General features: G+C 36.2%; 1 protein-coding gene across 1 annotated transcript; it reads right to left on the reverse strand.

Moving 5' to 3' along the window:
- Window positions 1-2,876: 2,876 nt before the first annotated feature.
- LOC103329351 (serine/threonine-protein phosphatase BSL3) lies at window positions 2,877-15,747 on the reverse strand. Its single transcript, XM_008231814.2, has 21 exons — window positions 14,844-15,747; window positions 13,840-13,900; window positions 13,667-13,745; window positions 13,473-13,552; window positions 13,294-13,388; window positions 13,080-13,179; window positions 11,085-11,154; window positions 10,419-10,520; window positions 10,256-10,337; window positions 9,293-9,472; window positions 8,436-8,703; window positions 8,095-8,332; window positions 7,814-7,984; window positions 7,224-7,462; window positions 6,188-6,272; window positions 5,984-6,082; window positions 5,699-5,898; window positions 5,533-5,608; window positions 4,088-4,223; window positions 3,859-3,998; window positions 2,877-3,621 (listed from the first exon to the last, which is right to left on the reverse strand). Exons 1-21 carry the CDS (start codon window positions 15,274-15,276, stop codon window positions 3,538-3,540), a joined length of 3,018 nt encoding a protein of 1,005 aa, XP_008230036.1. The 5' UTR covers window positions 15,277-15,747; the 3' UTR covers window positions 2,877-3,537.
- Between the last annotated feature and the right edge of the window lie 10,773 nt (window positions 15,748-26,520).

The raw sequence follows: 26,520 nt of genomic DNA on the forward strand, positions 1-26,520 counted from the left end.
ACAACACAGACAACTCATAGAGTTTATGGACTTTATTGAACAAACTAAACCAAAACTAAAATGTTAAAACAACGCTGACAAAAGTAAAACCAACTACCACTAATCTTCTTTAGGGCCACAACACACCAATAAGTAGTGGATCATGCTGCAACACCTAAAAAAGCAGCCTTACAAGATGAGGCAACCAACCATGATTTGAGACAATAGATTTGTCAAAGGGTAGATTGCCATAGGTCCACCAAATACTGGAGAAACACCGAGAAGCAGCTATGTCTACTAGAAATTCTTTTCAATATTATTTCATAAGTATATGGTTAGAGAGAGGTGGCTTGTTCCATATACTAGAGGTCTTATATGAGTTTAATTACCTGGACTAGAGGGGCTTGTGGGTTAATTACTTAGACTAAGGTAGTTCATGGATTTAATTACCTGGACTAGAGGTGGTTTATGGGTTTAAAGAAAAGAATTCAACCATTTGTATATATAACAAGCCCTCAATCTTTATTTCAATTATGGAAATGACAGAGTTAGTGCATTAATTATAAGGTACTTGTTATGTGTTTTTTTTTTTTAAAAAAAAGAGAGAATTCATTCATAGAATCAAAGACGTACAAAGACAACATGATACAATGGTCTCGTTAAAACCTTCCAAGGACAACCTCATGGGACAAACTCCAGGGGAGAAAAGAGTACCACACATGTCATGAACTAATAAGAGAGTCTGATTCAAATCATTTTGGACCATTACAATAATTGAACAAATCAAAAACGAAAACTAACACATAGACCTCGGGCGAGAACTGCAACTATAGATGAACACAGTAGACCCACATGAAAGGACCGCAGAACATCCCAACTGTCAAAAAAAGCATTCTATGAGCAAAATCATAGTCCTTTGACACCCACACAAATTGCAAGGCATACCATAGCAGAAACTATGAGAGAACAAGCAGGAAGAACACATAAACAATAGTAAAATGACCCTAGAGAAGCACTCCACTTCAACTCAGAACTGGACAAAGAAAACCTCATATGACCAAGCATAGTTCTTTGGTCAACACAGAGTAGAGAAGAGCACCGCATCCCAACAACTACCACCAACATCAATGTTGCTGTCATCGTTGAAATAGAGACAAAATATCAATCACTAGGTATCACAACTCTCCTGAGGATAGACACAATCCAGCGTCACCGCATAAACAACAATAAAAGAACCCTTGAGAAGCACTCCACTTCAACTCATAACCGAACAAAGAAAACCTCCTATGACCAAGCATAGTTCTTTGGCCGGCGTAGAGTAGAGAAGAGCACCACATCCCTACAACTACCACCAACGTCGCTACTGCCGCCTCCGTTGAAACAAAGACAAAATATCAATCATCAGGTATAACAACTCTCCCAAGGAGAGACAATCCAGGTACTTGTTATGTTTATATAATCATATATATAAGTGTTTGAATTAGTCATTCTAGTAGCTGTGCTTGCATCCTTTTCGCTATTGTGCTTTTACTTCAAGGAAAAATTATACAAAGTGAATTTTTGGATAAAAATCCTTTTTTTTTTTTTTTTTTTTTCTTGGACAGCTATCCAATCTACCAACACTCTTAGTCAACTAATCTATTAGATTGCACGTATCCATTCACTTATGACTAGATTTGGTAAGTAGCCAATTATCAAGTTTGTATTTATTTGTTATCTGTTATGAGCAAGTTTGTAATTTTGACGTATGGATGGTAGATTTGTGGGGTGTTTAATTAAGGCTTAGGAAAAAGGATGAATAATTCTACTGAATTTGCATTAGATTTGATTTAAGACTGTTGTTCTTTTGACGGGAAAGGAATCAGAATATAGGGTGCGAATATTGAATAAAATGCTCAGATTTGCTCGACAGTTCTTGGTTTTGAGTTTAGTTTAATGATGTGTTGAAGAGAGTAAAACCTCTTTTCATTGAATTTAGTTTAAAATTGCTGATTTTATACAAAAGAATTCTCCAAATGACATAGTTGGCCTTTGAGATTAGATTGCACATACTTCATTGAGGTTAATTTTGTCATTTACATAAGTTTATTTTTCAATGAAATCATTAATTTCTGAACAATCAACGAAAAGAGATTTTGTGAAAATAAACTGAAACCTCATGAAGTGTTCATATAATTTTTGAGACCTAAGGGGATTTTGTGAAAACACAAGAAATCTCAAGGAGTGTTGGTGTAAACTCAATTAAAATTAGTGGCTGAAAAAAGTGGTGGGTGTTGGGTGAATGAAAGAATACAAATTTATAAATAAACCCAATCCTAGACATGTATTTATAAAAAAACCCAAGCACTATTTAAACATAGAAACACACCCAAAATCAACCCCAAAGTCAACTTTTTGGGTGTGTTTATAAATGGGTTTTGAGTGTGTGTAATGATGGGTTTTGGGTGTGTTTATATGTTTAAATAGTGCTTGAATTTTTTTATAATTTCAACCCCCATTTTGGGTGTTTTAGTGAAACTCCCATGAAAGAAAGGTGAAAAAGTCGTGATCAGTACTGTCAGTAAACTATAAGATTAAGATTAGCAGTTGCTTGTAGCTCAAGTGATCAGTACCCAAAGTCGCTTATAAACAAAAAACAAAACAAAACAAAAGACTTCGACTATGGGTCCATGCATGTTGTATAAACGACTTAAAAGATTCATGCTAAAAAACATCAAGATCCCTGGTTAGTTATATTGCTCAGGTGTTTTGGCCATGCCCAACTTCGAAGGCAATATAAACCACAAAAAGATGGAAAAAATAAAACCAAGGTCAAGCATCATATCTGGTTTAGTTATTTGCACGAGAAAACAAGATAATATACACACTTTTTCGACCAAAACTTGACATATTGCATGTATCAGATCAAAAACGAAAAAGGTTACTTATCTTCACACAATGTTACATTGTACAAAACAGTGATGAAATATTACACAAAGCAAACACCTCTCTATGATACATTGGACGCTCACAAAGATTCTAAACATCTTTATATATCTCACCACATCACAAATAGACCCCCTGTGTCCTCTCTCAACAGAGAAATTAATAATACGCCTAAAACGAGGAATAAAAAATAATATATAAATTAATCAGAAGAATACTCAGCAGCACTACCAATCCATACGAAGAACGAAGACTGATTTCTACCTGCTTGTGGCTCAATTTACAAAGGGTGGGTGGACCCGAACTGTAACTTTTAGCACATCATACAAAAGTAAAACCTACCCGCCGACGGCAACCTGCTTCTTCAACTTGTATTTCTCATCATCTCATGGCCTACCAATTGTGTAGCGAAAACCAAAATTTCTGAGTGCCTTCAAACTTGTTAATCTGGAAAAAAGATCACAAGTTTGGAACTTCTTGTATATGGCATCATGCTCTATACAGCACGAGAAACCCCATGTGAAAGAACGAGGGAATTTCTTGTATATGACATCATGCTCAATACAGCACTAGAAATCCCATGTGGAAGAACAAGGCCAGAATGAATATAACGAAGCAATTTCGAATAATCAATTATATCCAAGCAAGGGAACCCCGATCATTAGCTACTTGTGGGCGGCCTCTAGTTGGTGTTGGAGGTCTGTTCGCATTCAGCTCCTGGTCTCATAACAAATCAAATCAAACAAAGATTACCACCAAGATAATAACCAAAAGAGCCACCCAAGAGGGAGGAATGAAAAACAATCCAGTGAAAAGAACACACACACACACACAGATATATATATATATATATTACAGAGAGAGAGAGAGAGAGAGTAATAAGGTCCTCATTCAAGGACTTTTCAAGTTATAACTATAAATTTCAAAATAAAATTAATGAATAAACATCCGTACCTGCATCCATGTATCTTCAATATGGCGTTCCGGTGATGTTTCTGGTGACGAAATTGCTGGTGGTAAAGGATGAATGAGCTTTGGAACGACCACAAGATCCCTACCCAGAACTAGGATTGCCCCTGCATTATTGGCCGTACCTGTTCAAAGTGGTAAGAGCCAAATATGAGATGTTTAGTCATGCGAGGCGCTCAAAGCTGCATAAATAATAAAGGGGTCAGGTTCATACCACAGTAGTTGGTAGCAGAGAATAGAGTAATCAAATGTCCCTGGGCGAAACGCTCAAAGCCATCCATTACACATTCATGTGCGCGTACAATCAACTGAAGATCATTGTTATTGCAGAACTCCATGACACGATCAGGCTGCAACATCAAACCTTTTAGATGACATACGACACAAATGGATATTTAAGATACCGATTAAAGTTACAAATTTTTACATTCCAGATACTTTAGAACATAAAAACTCATGGAACATAAACCCGAGTAAAGTAGACAAGCCTCATGGACGTCATAGAAGATGAATTACATGGCAAGCATCATTTGACTACATTTTCAATCTAGACCGTCAATAGTGAACCAATTGCAAAAGAGGAAGAACAATTCAATTACTTAAAGGCTCCTTTTGCTTAGCAAAAAGGGATTCTAGGAGTCTCATACGCCTCCCTGAATGGAAATTTTAGAAACCATTGGAATAAAACATTCCCATTCCAATGTTTGGAAATGATGGGAGTATAATGGTGTTCTCAAGACACAGATGAATTTCAATTTTGAGAATATAACACAAGGGTATAGTTATCATTATAATAATTCAAAAGCCAAGGAATAGGAATGGGAACCCACCTCTTCCTTAGGGATGCAAAAACCTCCATTTTATAGGTTTTGATTTTTGCATACCTATGGAAGAAGCCATTCTGCTCCAAAGTGTACTTGCCATACATGGGAAAGGAATCTCAAGTGCCAAAACCACAAAACAAAAACTACAAAAGCTATTTATGAGCATATCACTTGTTATACGAAAGGAATCTCAACTAAAGGAATATGCAACCGATCAAACTATCTGACTGAAACAAATTAGCGAGTTATGTACCAAAAATAATATAGTACAACTTAAAATACAAAAAACACTGATGACTGATTCAACTTCAGAGTAGAATATAAAACCACTTCTTGTATTGCTTGCTTTTAGCATATCCACATAATCTATGCAATAAAATCCAAAATAGGTGGCTAAAACGATACAGTGCTGTTAACGTCCATCTCAAATGAAAAACAGAAGCACCAGCTGAGAAAATACTGACAATGTCCAATCCGACTATCTATTTCAACCTTTATTCTTGAAGAAAAAAATTCATCCTTTATATCAACATATCCAATCATCAATCTATATCTCTAGATCTTTGCAACATAATATCATCAGAATGCTATGTTTAACATGCTATGCAAATTTGTTGGTAGATCATCTTAATGCCATCTGTATCAACAATTACAGATCTCATTTTGGACTACTAACTAATTTTGCCAACGTTAACAGCCAAAAATAGCACAGTACAGTATTAACAAAAGGAATACGAAATAAGGAACACCTCTACTTATTTAGATGCCTATAGATTTCTGAAACATCATAGGTAATGTGAAATAAGGAATACGAAAACAAATAAAAAGTACTCACCCCAAAAGTAACCAAACCCGGACCCCTTGCATTTGGTCGCAAGCCTTCTACACTGTCGTTTTCTGTTGGGTCAGACCTAAAGTGAATGATACAATGTCATTGACAATTAAGAGATATTAAAGTAATGAAAGTCACACAAAGCGGACAAATACAGACATGCACTGACCATAATAGATCCATAAGCACGATCGAGCCAGCTTCCATTGTAATAGGACGCTGGAGATTTTCAATCTGTTCCACATGATTTATAGACCGACCAATACCACCATGCATACAAATAATTTTCTTTTCGATGAGAGCTGCTAGTGGAAGCCAATTAAACAAACGGTTTATACGATGCCATGCCCAAATTCCATCTCTCTCACCCTGTTCAGTAAGTCATTCAGTCAGTAAGCTTCATAAATTTTATATTATATATAAGTACCAGATATCATATAATCTAACACAGTACCATCCGCTCAATACATTCGATCCGGAAGCCAAAAAGAGCATTAATATCTGCAGCTTCATGGTTGCCACGAATTAAATGTACATTATGGGCATACTCAACCTGCAATTTTGGCATTTTTTAAAAGAGAATGGACATTAGTATTCAGAGAGATAAGCATCATGTGATAAAAGATTGATACAGAATAACAGTGACGCCAAATCTTACCTTCAGAGCTAGCAGAAGTGTAATGGTTTCCAAGCTATGTTGGCCTCGGTCAACATAATCTCCTAAGAAGAGATAGTCGATATATCTGATTTTTGTCCATATAGAATCAGCATCATTGCAAGAAACATAATACTACGTATTGTAGACTTGTCAATAGTATAACGCACAAAGCAAGATCATTTATGTAAAAAAGAAATATTTATAAATCTATAAATACAAGTAAAAATATTATGCATGCGAATTAACTGCTAAACACACAACAAAATATAACTAAAAAATAAATAGCCCTGCATATACAAGATGGAAACCCAAAAGACCTGCACAGTCAATTATAGAATCCACCTTGCATTACAATTTCAAAAGATGCACGTTTACTGACAGTAATTTAACCAAAATGTTCCTGACTGGTAAAAACCAAAAATTTCATACTAGGGCTTAACTGGAAATTTTATGTATGTGTTCTTGTCGTACCATCTTCTTAGGAATTGGGTGCTTAGGTTAGTTATTAAATAATTTTTTCCTAGTCTCATATAACTTTCTGGTTCGGTCAATTCTGAGTTTGTGCCAAGTAAATCAGAACAAAAATATATATATAAAGTATGAAGATCTTTTCTGCCATGTTTAGCTGTCTTGCCATGTAAGGTCCTATATATAAAGGAACATCACGAATTCCATACTATAATCCCATAATCTTTATACATAAGATATGTAAACATAAACTTCATATTACAAACCAAAACCTTCAAACTGAAAGGACTATTCATTAGATAAAACTAGTCATTGGCCTTTTCAATTGATAAATATATTAACCATTCAAAAAATAATACAAGTTAGCTAGATTGTTAAAAAATTAAGATATATAATAATCAACGTAATATCATGGGAGTGCACATATAATCAAGTGCCCACATTTCAAACTGACAGGCCCCTTATCATATGTAATTCAGGTAGAATTAAGTGCCCGCATGAATAAAATCGTTGAATATCGAACCATATGAACTAAGTTGCTTAATATCGTATTAATAAAGAAACTTACGCAATATCCCCAGCAGTGGAAGGTGAACCATACTCATCAAAAAGGCGCATGAGATCACCAAATTGCCCATGTAAATCACCAAATATCTTGATAGGAGCCCTAAGCTGTAAGACGCTTGGTTCACTGGAGAATATCCTCTCAGCACTGTCACAAAGATCTGCTATTTCATTGCAATCTAAGAAAAATTGCCTGCGAACTGGAGGCTTCCACCCACGAGGCTTTAAAAGATGTGCTATTACCTGATAATAAAAGAGGAAATGCATTAATTAGGAAACCAATAGATTTTATATGCAGGATGAAATGATTCACTGAAACACCAAGGGTTGGGGGGTTTCAAAAACAACGATGCTTAATTTTTAGGAAAGAACAATTAGTCATTTGCACTATTGAATGCAATTTGAGATTCCACTCAGGCCCTCACTTGTTCTTTCATTTTTCTATAGAATATAATTGGCATAATAGGAAGTGGATTAGGAAGAGTCAGCAAAATTTATTTCTCAAAAGTTGAACATGCACATTAACCTTACAAGATCCAAAAATAAAAATATGGAAATTTGGGGATGCAAAAGTATATCAAATAAGGTGTAAACCTTTTTGGGAACACTATTAATGGACATCTGCCTATCTAACAATTTCCTTGCTGCAGTTGCACTCTCTGGAGTCCCATAGCTAACCCGTCTGCCTTCATTTTCAAATTGATCAATTGAGAGCTGCCTCACCATGCCACCTAAAGCTCCACCAGTCTCTGCAGCTACAACAACCTGACAAAGCATGTGAGGAAACATTAAGGACTGAACCATATAGGTTTAAAGTTCTTGCCAGCATAGACTTTAGATAACATTCAGAGTAGTGATCAAAATCTAATACTGACAGCTCTATGATGCAGTCGCACTCCAGCTGAAGGAATGTTATTTGATCCAGCAGAATCAGGCTTGATCAAGGTAGATATCTGCTTCCCACTCGGGGTAGCCTCTGAACCACGATCTCTATCAGGTAGTTCAACTTCTCCATTAACCTGCCGTGCCTTGGCAGCAGCCAAGGTGGCACTGATTGCCTCAGCTTCTGCTGCTGATGCTTCAACCAAATACTCTACACCTTTGCTCATTCTCCTACACAGTAAACAGCATCCGGTATACTTTTAACAGTACCAAGAAGTACAATTCAGTGACTTCAAACCCTGCAATCAAAATGTAAACATAATGACTAGCTTACCGGGATCCTTGGAGCAAGGCATTTTCAGTGCTTATATCAGTATACATGTCACCATTTACAGGGGGGGCAACTGGATTTCCCAGCACAACAGCACCATCAGGGGCTGCTTCAGGCATTGTCTGCCTCGTTCTGTCATCAATAAACCCATACCTTCCAGGCAAACGACCTTGTACAGATTGAGCAGCTGCAGCTGCAGCATGCGAAGCTGCAGATGTTGTTTCAGCAGCAGCCAAATCTTCCGCCACAAGTAGGTCATCAAGCAACACCCCTATTGCATAAACAAAACAATTAGTATGCTTGAATATTATCATTTGATACTATATAAGCTTGGAAAGATAAAATTGCTAGGTGAACTCCACAATCCATAATATAAAACCTTTGAAAGAAACATCAAAACCACGGCTCTAAAATACTCCACCAATGACTAAATTGCTACACCTACAGTATCCTTACATGTCCTTTTTATCCTAGTTAACTCATCCACAGAAAGACAAAGTCAACATAAAAACAGAGAAACAATTTGAATGCTAGTAAGCCAATCATTGAAAACTTGGCTGAATTTTGAAAGAATCAATAATGTATCAGAAAAGACAACTATGTATCTGAAATCTTAACCTCAAGATACAAAACAACATCTATTCTCCTCTAAACATGTCTATTCTTGAACTTAAAACTTTTAGTGGCAAAGAATTAACAAGCTAAATATCATCACAAAGTGAAACGTGGTGTTCATACTGAAATTATTTAATCCATTATGTGATCTACAACAATTTACTGGTTGATAGATTCACATCCTAACTTAATGAAACTGGAAAAATATGCAGCCAAACTGTTGAAATAGCACATTTATCTCTTACCGCCACGTAGACCACCATATATAAAGATCAAATCACCAACCGCTGCAGCAGCATGCCTGCAACGCCTTGTCAACTCAACTGCAGCATCTCCACCAGCTGCATCAGCACTGTATCTACCTGTCCTTGGACTAGTAACAACTGATTTTGTATCGCACCAAACTCCAGCTGCAGTATCCAACACTGGACAATAGAAACATAGGAATTTGTACGATAATTATAATGGTGAATCTATTGGAAACTGGGAATTTTTAACACCAATAAACAGCGACAGAACTTAAACAAGGCTACCAATCTATCTGTTTCTCATAGAAACTTAATCAATTTCCAAAATTGTATGCAATGATGTGGTAAGGACCAATTATTTGAAGTGGAATAAAGCCAAATCATTCTTATTTGAGTCATTGCTACTTCAGACATACAAACCTACAATAAAGATAATAAGACCACAAATATGAGCTCAAAGCATATCACAGCAAAAACAAGGCACAGCACAGTTATCCTAGGCAGTGAGGGAGGGCAAAACAAAAATACATCAACCAGCATCAACCAAAACTACTGGAAAAATTCTATCTATTAAGCGTTCAGCAACTCTCAAAGAGGATCCCACAATCTTGAGTCCAGAAAATTAAATTCATTCTGTAACACATATTTAATCAATTTCTAGCATATTGAAATTAACAATACATACATGTGTATTAGTATGCGTTTGCAAATGCACTCTCTTCTGCATTGTGATTTTATGATATGAAGTAGCAATAATTTAATCAACATCAGTCCCATTCTCAGCTAAGAGCCCACAAGGTCCGTCAGGGATCACTTAAGATAGCCTACTTCCCCTCCATCATGAGCATCAGTATTAAATGAAATCTTTTGCCCCAACAACCACAGTTGACATGTATATCTAAACTACCTATGTTCCACATAACAAAATCTAAAAAGCTTGCAAAACCCAAAATCAAGTACCTGCAACGCTTGATGAATCTTCAACCATTCGGCCACCACCAAGAGCCCCTCCGGAAACATGCAGCCGTGCATTAACAAAGACCTAGAAACAAAAGTATGCTACTTTAAAATATTATAAGGAAAGCACTAAAACAGGAACAAGTAAATGGATGCCAAAACCCACTGCTGCATGTTGATATCTGGGAGAGGGTGAGACACCAGGAGCAATTGCCCATTCCCAACGGCCATCCCTATGTTTGGCAAGGCCATATGCACTTGCCAATGGCTGCAAGCAAAAGAACCAAAACAAACTTAACCCTTCGCACTACAAAGCTGTTACTAATATTAGAGACACCGTGGTTTGCAAAATTTAAAGAGGAAAGGAATCAAATAAACATTCAGACACAACCTAGGAAAACAAACTTTAAAGCCAAATAGAAATAAGTAATCCATGCAAAAAATTTCAAACCCCTACCCCATCTTTCCCATACATCAGAATAAGACTGCATTCATATTACAAGTCCTTCTGCTACTAATATGTAAGGGGTGACTTCAGTTTTCAGTTAGAATTAGATATACAAGCAAAGGGTTAATGTTCCACAGTTATATTGCAAAATGTGCTATTAACTTATCCAATTCCTTGGCCCATTCCGACAAGATACCCTCATGGGCCTCATCCTTGACACAGTTTGCAATGACTGAATGTAACAAAGAAGACAAAGTGCCAATGGACAATGGAGCCACCTCAGCAATCAATATGAAAATAAAATAAAATCACATGAAATGCTACTATCATATTCATGTATCCACAAAAACAAACCACTAAAAAATTGTACAGTATTTGACTCACCACACTGTTTGCATCCCTCCCTCCGCAAAGGAGGAGAAGACCATCAGACCTTGCACTAGCAGTTGCATACCTGGTCAAAAGTAAACATTAAGATTACATATTGACTTCACAATATTGGATCTAAACAGCAATTATTGGATCTAAATGACAAGGAAAAAGACTCTTCAATAAAAATAAATAAACCCAAATGGAAAGAGAGAATTGAGAATGGGACCCTTTAGATCTATAACAAAGTAACATCATAAAACAAGAAAATGAGAGAATGACAAAGGGTTGAAATTAAGGTCTTGATACAAAAGGAAATTATAATGGACAAGGCAAAATTCTCAAACTCAACATTCTCAGTGGTAGATTTACATAGAATAATTACTCTTTGTCCAGGTGACAATATAAATTAGATATCAGAGCCCAAATGAAACATGTATCAAATCGGTGAGAAATGAGGCTCATTCAACAAACTGCAAGTGATGTCTGGAAAGTGAGTGTTCAGCAGACTCTTTCTGCACACTATAGGTAACAGCCCCAGTAAAAAGAACATAGAATGAGACAATTACCAGCAATTTCTGGGGTCATGAGCCTAAGGCCCAATAATAGAGGGTCCCTAGGAGGGCAAGTGACTTTTTCCGCATGGTATCCACCCAAAAAAAAAAATTTCCTAATGAACCTACTATCATCATGTCTAGAAAAAATAATAATTCAACTTCTCTGACAACTAAAATATCAAATATCAAATAATCAGCACACTCATTACTAGATATTCAATCACCGATAAAACAAAAAACATTACCCAGTTTAGAAACACGAGACCATGAAATATATGCTTCTAAGGCCTCGTTTGTTATGCTGGACTGTCTTGGCATGGACTATGCTTATGGATTGTCTTGGATTGGCATGGCTTGGTCTAAGTTGGACAACACTTATCACTTGTTTGATATATGATTGGACTGGGACTAAATTTACATTGACTAAAATATTAATTAAACTTTTTTTGATGAAAAAAAAATATTAATAAAACATTAAAAACTAATTAAAAGAAAAAGAAAAAGATAAGAAAAACACAAAAAATATGATAAAATAAGATTAAAATAAATCAACTTCATCTCCTCCTCTGCCCAGCAAAGAACCCAAGCTGCCACTCCCCTTTTGTACCCTCAAATTCAACATCATCTCAAACCATCCCTTCCCCAAACCCCCAAAAACTCCTGTTTTGTAATTTTCTTAGCCAAAATTGAAATAATTTCTGTTCTTTTTTGTTTTTTTTTTTTTTTTTTTTTTTTTGTGGATCTGCAGAGAGCGGTAGAGAAAAGGAGTTGAGGGAGAGGGGCACATCAATGTTGCTGGGGTGGGGGAAGATTGGGACGATGATGCAATGGGTTTGTGTGGTGTTTTTTTCTTTGAATTTCAAACGGGTTATGGCTTATTGGGACGATGATGCAGTGGCTATGGCGGATATGGTGAATCTGGGATATGGCCGGAGGAGAGAGAAAGCAGTGGTAGTAGGTGGGTCTGCTGGCTCTTGATCGTTGTTGGTTGTGGCTGGTTTGCAGGCAACGTTGCTGGTTGAGGGAGAGGGGCACTGTGATGTCACTAGCGAAGGGCTCGGGACAATTTGTCCCTCCTCTCCCCAGACTTCCATAAGAACACCTAAAGAGGTGTTTTTGGTGGAGCCAGTATTGGTAATGCCATTTAAGATTAGAACCATGTGAAACAAATATGGGATTAAATTTTGGGCAATCCAGCCCAAGCCAAGCCCTTGTAACAAACAGGCCCTAACAGTACAAGTCCACTGGCATATAAAAGGACCAAAATAAATGGGAAAAGAGACTTTAAGTAGGAAGCCAATGTCCAAAAGTCGTGCAAAGAATACATGTTCATTTGGAAATCCAAGCATGTGATTATATAAATACCAAAAAGGTCAGACACATAGACGTATCTGCATATGTGATAATATGATATTAAGTGGCATGAACGTTAGAGAGGGAGAGATAGACATACATGCATGGTGGTGGACCCTCCCCCTCCGGTTCCAACTTACGCCATTCATAAGGCTTGGCAGCTGTGTCAAGGGCCCAAACATCTGCTAAAGGCCGCTTTCCTGGAAAGCACACACCAATTTCCCTTAAGATCAATAAAAACCTAATCATGCAGATTCTTTTTGTTTTAATTCAATGCACGAAAGATTAGTAAGATGACCCTTCAACTGACTCACCGTCATTCCCACCAATTGCCATGAGATATCTTTGCCCCACTAATGCCATCACATGTCCATAGCGTGGCCCTGGTCCAGGGCCTTGAACAACAACCCTACAAGAAAATTAGCTCCACTTCGTTAAAAATAACATAATAAATTTCATAAGAAGATGAAAGCAAACCATTAAGAAGTTTAACCTGTGCCATCGAGGCCGTTGCTGCGTGAGGTCAAGAACATGAAGATCCTCAGCAGACAAGCCAGCAGGACCAATTCCACCCTGTATTGATATCAAAGATTCCAGTAAGAATGTAATTACGAAATGCATAGTAAAATGTTAATACAGCTTTGACTTAGGAATCATAACTTGTGGCATAAAACATAGTGTGCTAACCTGAATAACAACCATAGTTCCAACAGCAGTTGCTACATGTGCAGCTCTTGGGGTGGGTGGTTCTCCAAAGGGCGTGATCCTGAAAATAATATCATTGTAAGCACAAAGGGTAAATAACAAAGTATGGATAGCCACATGCTGATAAGACAAGGAATACTTGTTCCTAGGCTTACCTAGACCATTTATTTGTTAGCACGTCATAACAATGCACATCGGCTGTGGCACCAGCTAGTCCTGAAATTAAGTAAACCACAATGGTCATGAGCAAGACATGAAATACTATCACCACAAGACTCCACAAGAAAGTTTCTTCCTTTAAGATAATTAAAATAAATGAATCAATGTTCATTAGTCTTTTCAGCTTCATTACAAGCACAGGCATTAGTGAAGATATGGATTGGGCCTAAAATCCTGGTCACTTTGAGCAGAGTATAACAGAAAGAACCAAAACTTGGGATCCTCACAAAATAAACAATTGGGTCAAGGAAGATTCGAATATTAACTGCAAACATAGTAGAATTCAATGAAAAATGAATCAAGAATTTCAACACCATAGTTGAAAACAAAATGCACTGACTGATTTGAAGCTCCAACGACATTACATACATGCTACTTGATCACTTTAAGTTAAAAAGAATTGTACGAGTGAGGTTTCTGAAACAACAACAAAAAGAAGAAAACTACATGCATATTAGTTGGGCTACAACAAAACTACCCAACCACTCAAATCACTTCAAGGAAATGACAATAGCAAATTTGCATCACACAAAATGAATTTATCGGAAATGAATAAAACTGAGCCAAGATTAAATAGAGGCTTTAAACCACCAAGCATTTCATTATTATTTTGCAAGATAATAAAAAACAGCCTGAATCACCATATTTCACTTTAATGAAAAGTACTTTTTTCTTTCCTGAATTGAAAGACAGCAATTTAGCTTGCTTGAACCATTAACAATATGTGAGCAGGCACATAAATGCAGCCCCAGATTAAAGACACTGAACATAACAAGGTCTTTTAACAGAGAAGAAGAAAAAACCTCAATCAGAAATTAACAAAGCTAGATTGATAAATTACTTATACCACCACCAAACCATTACTACTAGGGTTTCCACGCAGCTAAACCTAGAAGCTCAAACCACGGAGATACCAAAGTAATCAAAGAAAATAACATACTTATGCCCGCACTTCCAGCTGAAGATGGAGTCCCGGAAGCCGCCGAATTGCCCTCAAGAGCGGTGGCACCACCAAACAAAATCAGCCTGGGGCCAATGCACCCAGGGGTGCCCTCCTCGCCCACGGCGGCCACCGCAGTCAACGTATGGCCACACCTTGGCCCTGGGCCGTCCTCTTTCTTCTCTAAGATTGCATTGACCACCGAGTACGTCGGGGCATGCCGCGGCCCGGCCACTGGAGTCTGCTGCGCCTGTGGAGCCGCCGCCGCCGCCGCCTGCTGAGGCTGCTGCGCTGGAGATCCAGTTCCAGGTTGCGACTGCTCACCTAGCTGTTGTTCCCCTTCAACTGCGGCCTGAGACGACGTCGTGCTGTGGTTCGGCACGGCTGGATCGTGATCGGTCTCCGGCACCATCGACGACGAGTCCACATCCATTGCTTTGAGCCTTCAATTCGAGCCCTAGTTTCAAGATCGGAACTAGAATTCCCACGAATTCGCATTCCTAATCAACATTTCGATCCACCCCACAATCCCAACCTCACCTTGCACGACCAAAGCCTGAATATTCAGAATCGAAACCCTAGCTCTGATCCTCAGCTTCTAGAAATCTGAGAAAATTACGCCAACTTTCTCTAGAAAAACATAAAAAAAATTCTAGGTTTTTACTCTTTTTCTCTCTCAAGCTGAGAAGAATAAGGAAGGGCTTTTGGCTTCGGAGGGGAAGAAGAATAGAGAAACGGGACGGAGACAATATCAAAGCCCCAACAAACACAAAAACATATCAAACTTTCTCTCTCCACCAATCACTGCCCTTTCTCTCTCTACAAAAAATTTATAAAACGCTTCTAATGTTTGAACCTTCTCTCTCTAGATTGTTTCTCATTTTCATTTCTCGTTGGGTAGCGTACGGTAATGTTTTTTTTCCTTCCTTATTATTATTATTATTATTATTATTATTTGTCATTTTATATTTTAATATCTCTCGCTTGTTTGTGAGATGATTAATATTCAGGTGTGGCCATGTTATTAGTTGTTAGTTATTTACCGTAAACAGCCGGTAAGTGCTGTGCGCGGATTGGGGGTGGGGCGCCGCCCGATGAGCTCTTGACGGCGGATGATTACCGGCTATTAACGGTGATCACCGGTTCCTATTTCTGAGGAGTTTTGCCTTTTCTGCACCCATTTTGTGGACGGAGGTGACAGCAACGCGCAAGGAGGGGCGTGAGACCACAGCCCTCACCCCAATTTGGTAAGTTATTGGGGCACCATGCCAAGAAATAAAAATGTAAAATGATGAACAAATGGATATTATTTGTTGGAAAAAAATAAACTTTTGAATTCTATCAAAAGAAAATAAAATATGAGACTTATGCGTAGACTTGTATAGTTCAGAAAGTCTTAGGAATTGGTTTTAGTAGATTCTTAATTTGCTAAGATGTTCTTTATTATCTTAAAGAAATATGAGACTTACACGAAGATTTGAATAGTAACATTTGAAAAGTTGATTTTAGTAGATCTTTAATTTGCATTGAAATGTTTTCATATTGTTGCAAACTTTAATTTAGCATATAAGATGTTATTTATTGTCAATTAGTTGTAGGGGCTATATTAAAATTATTGTTAACTAAACTCCAAAAGCCATATTATCAATTAAGAGTTTATTAATTCTTTAAGAACATGGGAAAATAGGGGGAATGAGAAATTATTTGCTTTCTCATGTTTGGTAAGTCCAAACTTGAGAAATTGTTTCATGGCTCATGGGAAAATAGGAGAAAAATGAAACCCTCCATCCACCTTGGGTTTCATTTTCCCTCCTCATGGGAAACCAAAGGAAACATTAACTACAACTTTTTATGACCAATTTACCACGATTAACTATACTTTTTAATATGATTTCTGACTTAGGGATATAATAGGAAAACTAAACAAAATTTATTTCCAATCCCTATACTAAACAAACATGGGAAAGGAAATAAAATGATATTTTTTAGTTATTTTCCGAGAGTTGCCAAACATAGGAAAAGAATATTTGATTTCCCTTCCATGGAAAACTACAAGGAGATTAATTTCCCACAAATTCATTTATGTGAATCCAAATGGGGCCTAAAAGTAAAGGGGAGCATGTTGACTTGTATTATGTATCTCTAGCTTAAGTAGGGGTGGGCATGTTGAGCTACCGAACGAAATTTGAATCGGTATGCAAATGCTAGGCATCAAACGGTATCGCCGGTACCAAATGATACAACTAAAAAATGAATTAATTCAATATTCAACACCAAAATAAGTGATGCCTAAGTTACAAATTCAAAGATTCAACATATTCAATATCCATCAACATTTTCAATATTCAATATCTATTAACATATTCAATATCCAAATCCTAATCAACATATTCAATATCCAAATCAACCAAATCAATATTTATCCATCAACATATTCATCAAATCCAAATGGTTAAAACTCATGCATTATGGCTTTTAAACTTATGCCTTATGACTTACAAAAATACAAACACAATCCAAACATAAATGACACGTTTGTTGAATGAAAAAAATTTATATTTCAATAGAGTACTATTCGGTTCGGTATTGAATCAAAATCTTGATACCGCTACCGATTGAATGCGGTGATATCTATCGGTGAAACGGTGAAATTTGGTTTGACATAAGCTTAAGACATGTTGAGCCAAAGCATGCAAAGCTAGGCATCAAACTAGCCGAACAATTCAAATCGGTCAAACTAAACTTATCCATTGGTTTGGTTTGGTTTCAACATTAAAAAGGTGTAATCTTTGGTTCAAACGAAACCGTAATTGATTTGGTGTGATTTGGTTTGACATATATGGAAACTGCCTAAACTAAAACAAACTATGATAATAATTTTTTTTAGCACTAGGCATTTACATATTGATTTTGAGCATTCACTTGTTGGAAATATGCCCAAAAAGCCAATCATGAGATAAAATCTTTTATGGATATTTCAATTAATTAACTATTCACGTTAATCTATAAGGGAAATTACCTTGATTCATGTAATAGTCTTCCTAATAACTACACACTTGTCAAGAAGTCCATAGCATGTGAGATGAGAAAAGTGGTATAGAGAAGTTAGATGCAACGAGACCTTTCCCTATAGCACACACCCTACACTTTTCCCAATGATAGGACGATTAATTGGGCATTAACGAACCGTAAGGACCAACACACACTATATCTGCTCAACTAGGAGGATGACTTGTCTCAAGTCACTAGTCTAGGAGACACTGAGATAATCATGTGGATGCTTGCTAGAGAGTGAGTTCAATAAATGCGATCAAACAAGAAATCTTGTATAAAACTTTTACTTACATGTCAAACAAGATTTCTATGGTTGTAATAACACAAGGTTAGTCCTTAGACTTGAGGCACCATGGTAGTCTTATGGATGGGTCGTTGATCTTTGACTGTGTCATATGGCTAGGCTCGATCCTTAGTTGACTTAAGATATCGTCGGGGTTCTCGATAAGTCTATAGAGGCTTGTGAGCGTCAACAAGGGATCTCGACTTCTAGTAAAGGAAGAGAATGTTCTAAGATGTGATTCGGGAATCTCTTGTCAGAGTTATGAGCTTAATTGATAAAAGAGTTTCTAATTAAGCTTAAATTGAGAATGATCATGTTAAGCATTTGATATAAATTTCGTACCCTATTAATGTGATCAAGAACATTGAGAAAAGAAAATGATCGAATTGCGTTGTAATTCCAACTAAATGGGTTCTCTAAACATATTCTATTTGGCTTAGGTAACCGTGACATTAAGATACTATCTATTATTAAAAGAAAATATGAGACTTAATCAAGATTTAAATAATAAAGTTTGAAGATTTGATTTTAGTAGATCTTTAATTTGCATTGAAATATTTCGATATTGTTGCACATTCTAACACTATGAGAAAAATACCTTATGACAACATGTAATCAACAACATGCATTCATATGCGTTGTGGAACAGTTTTTTTAACAACCCACAGAAGCAGCACATTGTATTATACAATTTATAACAACGTGCATGTATAGCGTGTTGTCAAAATATAGCGTAGACCTATTTTCACAACGCGGTCTTGCGTGTTGTAGTAGTTTTAAGTTCTACAACGCACAACGCGTGTTGTCAAAATTATATTAATTTATTAAATAAATAAAAATTGGTGGAAAAGAGAGAGAAAATCTTTTATTGGTTTGGCCTAAAACATGTTCACAAGTTCTAAAAAGTCCCTCTCATCCATTCACCTTCCTCTTTCTCTACAGCGACACTTATCACTCTAGAGCTTAAAGAAACCCAAGCCTGACTCTAATTGAATGGCCAGACAAAGCCAAATGCATACCTACTTCCCTGTCATATTGATTCTCTTGTTCTCCATTATGTCTTTGTTTGGTTTCTTATCAAAGAAATTCTGGGTAAGTTTAATTTTGTTTAATTTAGTTTTTCTATTAAAGATTTTGGTAAGTTTGATTGAACATATTAATTTTACAGCTAACCATTTTATTTTAATGTCTACATTGTACAGGCCTAGTAAGAAATTGTTTGAAATTGACAGGACACGCCCCAAATCCCTCGAAATAAGGGACAAATCCTTTGGTATTTCCAGCATCAACCTGACCCGGGCCCATTTACTAAAGAACGAGAGTTTCTGCGAAATTTCGTGAGTCCCCCTTGAAAAAGGACATTTACCAAATTCCTCAACCTGTTAAAAACATAGTTTAATATCCCAACAAGCAACATGCTTTAGAAAACGATTAAACAATTTACAACAAAGGCCTCTAGCCTCACAAATCATACCCTAGTACGGGTGATAAAAAAGCAATCAAAGAATTTAGTTTACAAATGAAAAGGAAGTTCAACAGAGAGAAAAGAATAAAAGACTCCTCTGAAAGCTCGGGATTGAAAGCTCACCCGGCTCTGCTGCTTAGTTTAGTCAACTATTGGTTGGGGGGCGCAAAATAGAAAAGTGTGAGTGGACAAAAACAAAGTTTAGTTCAATTGAAACCAACATAATATAACCCCACCGTTTAGGAAAAAAAAAAACGATGCCGAAAACCATATGCATTCAAAACCGTCACATCCATATATATATATATATATATATATAAAAGTTTGGTCAAAACCATATCTAAATCCGAAAACCCTAATGAAACTTTATTAATCAACCCATCCAAACTTTTCCTTATTATACCAAAATAAATCTCTCGAAATGTGTGCCCGTCGGCACTGCGAGCAAGGAAGTATCCTCACCAATAAATAATAAAGGAAGAATAGTTATATATATAAGTTTATATAATATGACATAACTATATATATATATAGTAAGATACCACCTAATTTGTAACAGGGAAACAATCCAACTGGGGGATTGTTTGACTAGTCCACATGGAAGAATCCTCAATTGACCATGTGTCTAGGGAACGAGCCATCCAATTGGGACTAAGCTCACCAGCACATACATTAGAATCTTCAATACTCATACACATGTGACAAGTTCTACACATGCAGACTACCCCGCTAAGTGTAATACCCCAAAAAATTCAAAGTGGATTTTCATATTTCAATGAAAAATAATATTATGGTGGAGAATGATTATTAAAATAAGTGTGTTTAAAAATGACCAAAATACCCCTATGTGTGAAAAATTACCAAAATACCCTTGTAGGCCAACAAAAAAAATATTCTAAAACGTGGAGGGCATCAAACCACCCTCCTCCCATTTTTTCCATTTTTCTCATCTTGCCTCAAGCTTTCAAATTTGCCATTATGAAAAATGAGTCACCTAGTCTAAAGTGGTGAGTCACCTAGCCTAAGATTCTTCAATCATGAATTTATTCTCTTCCTCCTTATTCATTGTATCATCACTTTCTTCCTCATTCACCTTATTTTCATCCTCATTCTTCTTTTGTTCCTCTTCAAAAAATCAAAAATTCATCACTTCCTTGGAGTAGCCTAGAACTCAAATTTCGGAAGCTCAAACGAGAAAACTTCCTTCATAAAAGTTGTTTATTTACGTGATTCGTATCACATTCTCCAATTTTAGCTATATCCGACTAGCACAAGCTCCGAAAAGTTGGTATGATCACAGTATGTTTACCATTTCCTGATTTCGCAATAGAATGCTCAGTTTCAATATGTTTCTATGATTTCCTGTACTCAAATGACTTTGGTTCCTTCATCAAAGTTGTTCAAAATTCTGTCTATTATAACATATCAAAAATTTAGGTTGATAAGACTTCTATAGCCACCTTGGGAATGTTTAAAGTGGAACTTATTTATAGTCTTCGATCCTAGTTCCTTCCCTTGTTTTCAATCCAGAACACGTGTTTTGAAAGCTCAAAACACTACGGTTTCTTCATGATAGTTACTCCAAATTCTCCTCTTCATAACATATCCAAAGGTCAACAAAATGCAACCATTATAACTCTTTAAAAATTGGTATGAACAAAACTTATTCATTGATTATATTGAATTTCTTGTTATAGATGTGTACTTTCTCTCAAATGGCTTGTTGCTTGTCATTCAATTGATCAAATTAGCCACTATCATCTCAAGTAAATGATTCTTTGAAGGAATGAAATGTTGGTACTAGTTGTAAATCAAGTGTTGGTTAGAATGCCTCAATGGCATATATCTCTTTCAAAGTATGTTTTTGTGAAGTTCTAGATTATTTCGATGTGATTTTGTACCAATTTCATTATGGAATTTTGTTACATCAAATTTGATATCTCAAGGGTTATTTCAAAGTTGGTTTTGTGCCATTTGAATTTAAATTCAGTTTTTTGTGAAATTTCAAAGTAGAGACTATGTTGTTGGAATTGTTTTGATTCTACTGCACGCCCTGCTTTGAATACGTGTTTGAAAACTTCCTGAACTTGGATTTTCATGAAATTTCAATATTTTTTACTTTCACATATCTTCTTCAAATCTGGAAAGTTTTATCTAGTTTGGTTGTAAATTGAAATTTTGGTGATTTTTCAGAACAAGTGTACAAACTTGAAAAAATAACATTCTACAGCCTAGTCTATTTTGGTTTCTATTTTGACATGCTTCCTTAACCCTACTTTTTATCAAATTTTGACATTTTTAATGTTTCTATGTCTAGTTGTGATATGAGTTTTACCTAATTTTGATTTAAACTCAATATTTAGTGAATTTTCAAAGTTAATGTGTTCCAACCCAAATGTTTAGTAAAACTGAAGTTTTTGTTTCAAATTGATGTTTTAAATTTTCTTTATGAGTTTAGAGCCTAACCACCTGATTTTAAACATCCCAAAAAGTAGAACTATTACAGGAGGGGAAGAGATTAGTTTTTCCTTGACGATTGGTTCTATGCTTGCTTGGACGTGAGGTTGAGGGAGTATCAATTGGGTTGAACAACTTATCAAGCGTATTATGGGGTTTTAGGTCTATGTGTGCCAGTAGGACACTCAAACGTGTTTCCTTATTTCTAGTGAATTTTAATCAGTAAATTATCTTAATTAGGTGTTCTACTTTGCATACTTTCAAGGACGAACCCGCACAAGGTTAAGCTCGCTGGACACAAGGTAGTGTTTCTTGATTTCCGATGATTGGACCATATCACTTTTAATCCTGGTGCTTATATATAGTGCTATAAATATGAATATTATTGTTGCTTTGCTAGGTGAATATTATTTGATGTTTCTTCGTATATATTATTTGACGTTGGGTGAATATTATTATTCATGTGATTAAATCTGAAATATTATTGTTACTATCTATATTATTATTCAGCAAAGATAAATGATGTTTGCATTGAATTACATATGCATAATAAATACAGTAGTGTTAAGGATGTGTGTGTCATTTGACGTATATCTAAGGGGTGGGAGAATGCCTTAAATATATCTAAGTAAAAAAATATGGAATACATTCAGGTGACGGGAGCAGGGCTTGAATATATTGAGATGATGCAGGGCCTCTAATGAAAACTGAAAGTTGAGAAATTCATAAACAAAAGAAAACTGGATTAAGGAACGGATGAGAGCTAGTTCATATTTTAGGGTATTCGGAACCGCAATGGTAAAACGCATGGTATAAGACATGCATGCTTGTTGCGCTAAGGTATGAATTAGTGGGATTAGAAGGAAGTGAGTTCATGGCATCACCGCATATGCAAATTTATTTATCTGGTATGGTTGCATAATTTTTGTATCTTGTGTTGTTTGATGCATGACACTTTGATTAACTATTAGTTGACCTTAAGGGGTTTGACGGTGCTCTACTGGGCATTAGAATACTCATACCCCAATAGATTGTACAGGATTCAGGGCGAAGTTTGATGGAGTAGGTTTCAACTAAGCTATTAGGCTTTTGTTGTTGATTTGTGTAGTTAATAATTGTAAGTGGTCAACTGTTTGATAAAAATAACTACGAGCTATTGCGACTATGATTTTATGTTGTTAAGTAAATTTGTATTAATTGTGGCTCTATTTCTCATATTATCATGGTTGTAGGATTTTATTCTTAGGACTATGGTATGACTCACACCATGATTCGGGAATATTCCTTATTTTCAAATTGGGTGGTGACACTAAGGGTATACGAAACACCCTGTCAATAGTGCCCGGGTTCCAACATATCCAAGTATCTCAAATTCCAAAGATCCGGGAAGGTACATAGGGTAGTGCGTATAGCACTTCAAACATACATATTACAATCTCAATTCTTTCCAAAATCCCACGTCAACACCTCACGTACCCCACACATAACCAAACATACGTAGCAATTCTCAAAAATATTATATATCAACTCAAGATACTTGCAAAATGCCAAAACCCAAATATATTTCAAAAATATATAGAAATATCAAATCCAACAATTAATAAAAATAATAAACTCATTAAATCATCATGCATAGTTTTCCATCATAAAACAATGTTCAATGTCCCACAAATAGTCCCACGCTGCTTGACCCGAGAGAGTCTCGCCTCTGCGTACGCGTGATTGGAGTACCTATTTCAGAATACAAGTACGAAATTAATATAAAACGCTTCGAACGGAAACTTTAAATTAAAATCCTAGTTCCCAAGGTTTCAAGTAAGTGTACAAGGAATGAGACGTTCCTAAACACATAGTTTGACTTTAAGAACGTCTCTGATTTCCAAATTGGGTCAACGTGGCCCACGATCTATGATTTCTGATCTAGAAATTCCTATGGGTTCCACAAGGTTTACAATACATGTCCTGCAAGTTTGGTCTGGATCAAACGGTCAGATTGCTCGCGATCGTAAATGCGATCAAACGGTTATCGTTTAATCGCAAACTTTAAGTTATTGAATCGGGAAATCCGGGCTCCGATTCACCATCCGCGAATTCCTACACTATCGTAGGGATGCCTAGATCAACATATTTTAAATTGGAGTCGATCCAATGGTTTGAACATGTCGAACCCCGATAACGATTAAATGCAATATTCGATCGACGATCAAACGATAACCAAATTCAAGGGAACAAATGTGTTGGGAGTTTTGCCATGGCTGAGAGGTTTAAGCTTAAAATCATTTGGATTTGTTTCGTTTTATTTTATTTTATCTTTTTGTTTGGGTTACTTAATTATATAGCTTTTACAATGGTCAAATGCCTATATGTGGGGTTGATCGTGATTATATTTTGTTTTGGAAATTGGAGAATAATTTTTGTACAACTTTCATTTCTCATCACTCCGATTTTTTACTAAAATATTCAGAAAAGATGCAAGAAGAATTGAACAATCCAAATCCTACACCGGTAAGAATTTTGTTGAATCAAACATGACTTGAGTATCAAAAAGGCCGACTTTCGGGCGACACAATAGACTCATGAATTAATTGTACCTAATGACATTGTAAATGGAGTTTGATCTAGCTAATGGGGTTGATCTCGATCCGGACCAACACACCCATAACAATGCGACATCATCACAATTTTTTTTTTTTTGGTATCGCATACATTCTCTATACTACCAAGGGAGACAAATTTTTGTGCAAAAGACATTATAATAACTATGCTTAAGAGAAGAGCACTCGGTTTATAGTGCAATGATATAAAATGTACGATATAGGCATTATAATAACTATGCTTAAGAGCAGACATTAGAAGAGCACCAAGCACAACCGACAACATCCAGCCAAACACAACTGTAAAAAAGACAAAAGCAGCCAAGTATAACTAGAAAAAATACAAAAGCAACAAGATAAAGACATAACCAAAACTAGCAGTGTACACAATATAAAACCAGAGGCCAAAGAGAGCAAATCAACATGCCAAACAATTTACAACAAAGTTTACGAAACTCTAGACTATTACTTGTCTTTCATGGAGTTTTGCTACCCACTAACACTGAGGATCATTGTTGTTAGAGTCGCCGTCTAAGTCTTAATAACTGTAATATATGACCTGGAACTCACTTTTAGGATAATGTGGCCTGATCATTCTTGTAACCGTCTCCTCCAAACTAGGAATGTCATTATGGTCAAAAACTCACACAGGTCCAAGGAAGTGGCCTATCCCACCATTAAAATCATCTACCTTAAACACTTGGACATCAACATCTTCTTCAAGACGTCAGCCTCCACTTTCGATGGGGAGTTCACCGAGTACCCTTATTGTAAGTCTTGCTGCATTTTCCTGTAAAATTTATACACATTTCTTTACGTGGATGACACAACGAATATGTTAATACATAAATAATATCATGTAACATTCATCTCAAGAACAAACAACTAATTTGAACAAACTTCAAGTACTCTCAACTCGAACACCTTTCCAAAGCGTCTCATAGCTAGCCAAAGACATAACTTGAATCAAATCCCCTTATACTCTTTGAGTTCCCAGTTGACAACTCTTGAACTAGTATTGTACTTTCAGTTTGATGCTAGTAATTAGTAGTTGAGATATGGAGAGGATCAAGTTTTATTTGATGAACTAAATAAATGTTTTTGTCTAATATAATGATTTTATGGATCTTTTAATTTTTTATTCTCTGCGTTGTACCATAATTAATCTCATTTCTTAATCCTATTCTCCTTAGTCATATTCATATCAACATATTCTCTATTAATATTCATGAGAATGAAGCATTTAAAACACACATTTCAACAAATCATTCAGCTACAAGTGTTCAAAAACCAAAGATTTTCAAAATCGGGGGCATTGTTTACACTCAGATTTTCCCACCCATGGGTCCGGAGGAAGTGGGCCTCGACCCATCTGAAATCATCTTTGGCAGGCCTCGCATATTCACACGCCCAAAAAAGAGCCAAGTTGCATGAAATCCCACGACCGGTGGAATTTGATTTTCTTTTTGTCATCGTAATTAATAAAAGGGAGCCAAGATAAATTTAGGTAGCCATATTGATTTTTTTCCCACTTGACAACCAATCAATTCATCAATTCCCAAAACCCTAATCGATCCCATAAAACATTCTTCTTGACCTACTTAGGTTCAATGATGTTACTTAATATCTGGGGTAAGAGAGAATTTGGTGAGGTTGTGATGCTTTGTTGTTTGAAATTTCAAGGGAACAATCGTGTTGGGAGTTTTGCCATGGCAGAGAGGTTTTAAGCTGAAAATCCTTTGGATTTGTTTGCGTTTTATTATTATTTTATCTCTTTGTTTGGGTTACTTAATTATATAGCTTGTGCAATGCTCAAATGCCTAT

This window comes from Prunus mume, linkage group LG1 (assembly GCF_029339155.1).
Source record: "Prunus mume cultivar Tortuosa linkage group LG1, ASM2933915v1, whole genome shotgun sequence".
NCBI classification, from domain to species: Eukaryota; Viridiplantae; Streptophyta; class Magnoliopsida; order Rosales; family Rosaceae; genus Prunus; species Prunus mume.

What these genes read in the sequence shown, in the direction of transcription:
- LOC103329351 (XM_008231814.2), bottom strand. Translation starts at nt 15,276, where the DNA reads ATGGATGTGGACTCGTCGTCGATGGTGCCGGAGACCGATCACGATCCA. An exon ending in CAACGGCCTCGATGGCACAG is followed by an intron (nt 13,389 to 13,472) that starts GTTAAACTTCTT and finishes ATTTTCTTGTAG; the next exon opens with GGTTGTTGTTCAAGGCCCTG. An exon ending in TTAATAGTGTTCCCAAAAAG is followed by an intron (nt 7,463 to 7,813) that starts GTTTACACCTTA and finishes TTTTATTATCAG; the next exon opens with GTAATAGCACATCTTTTAAA.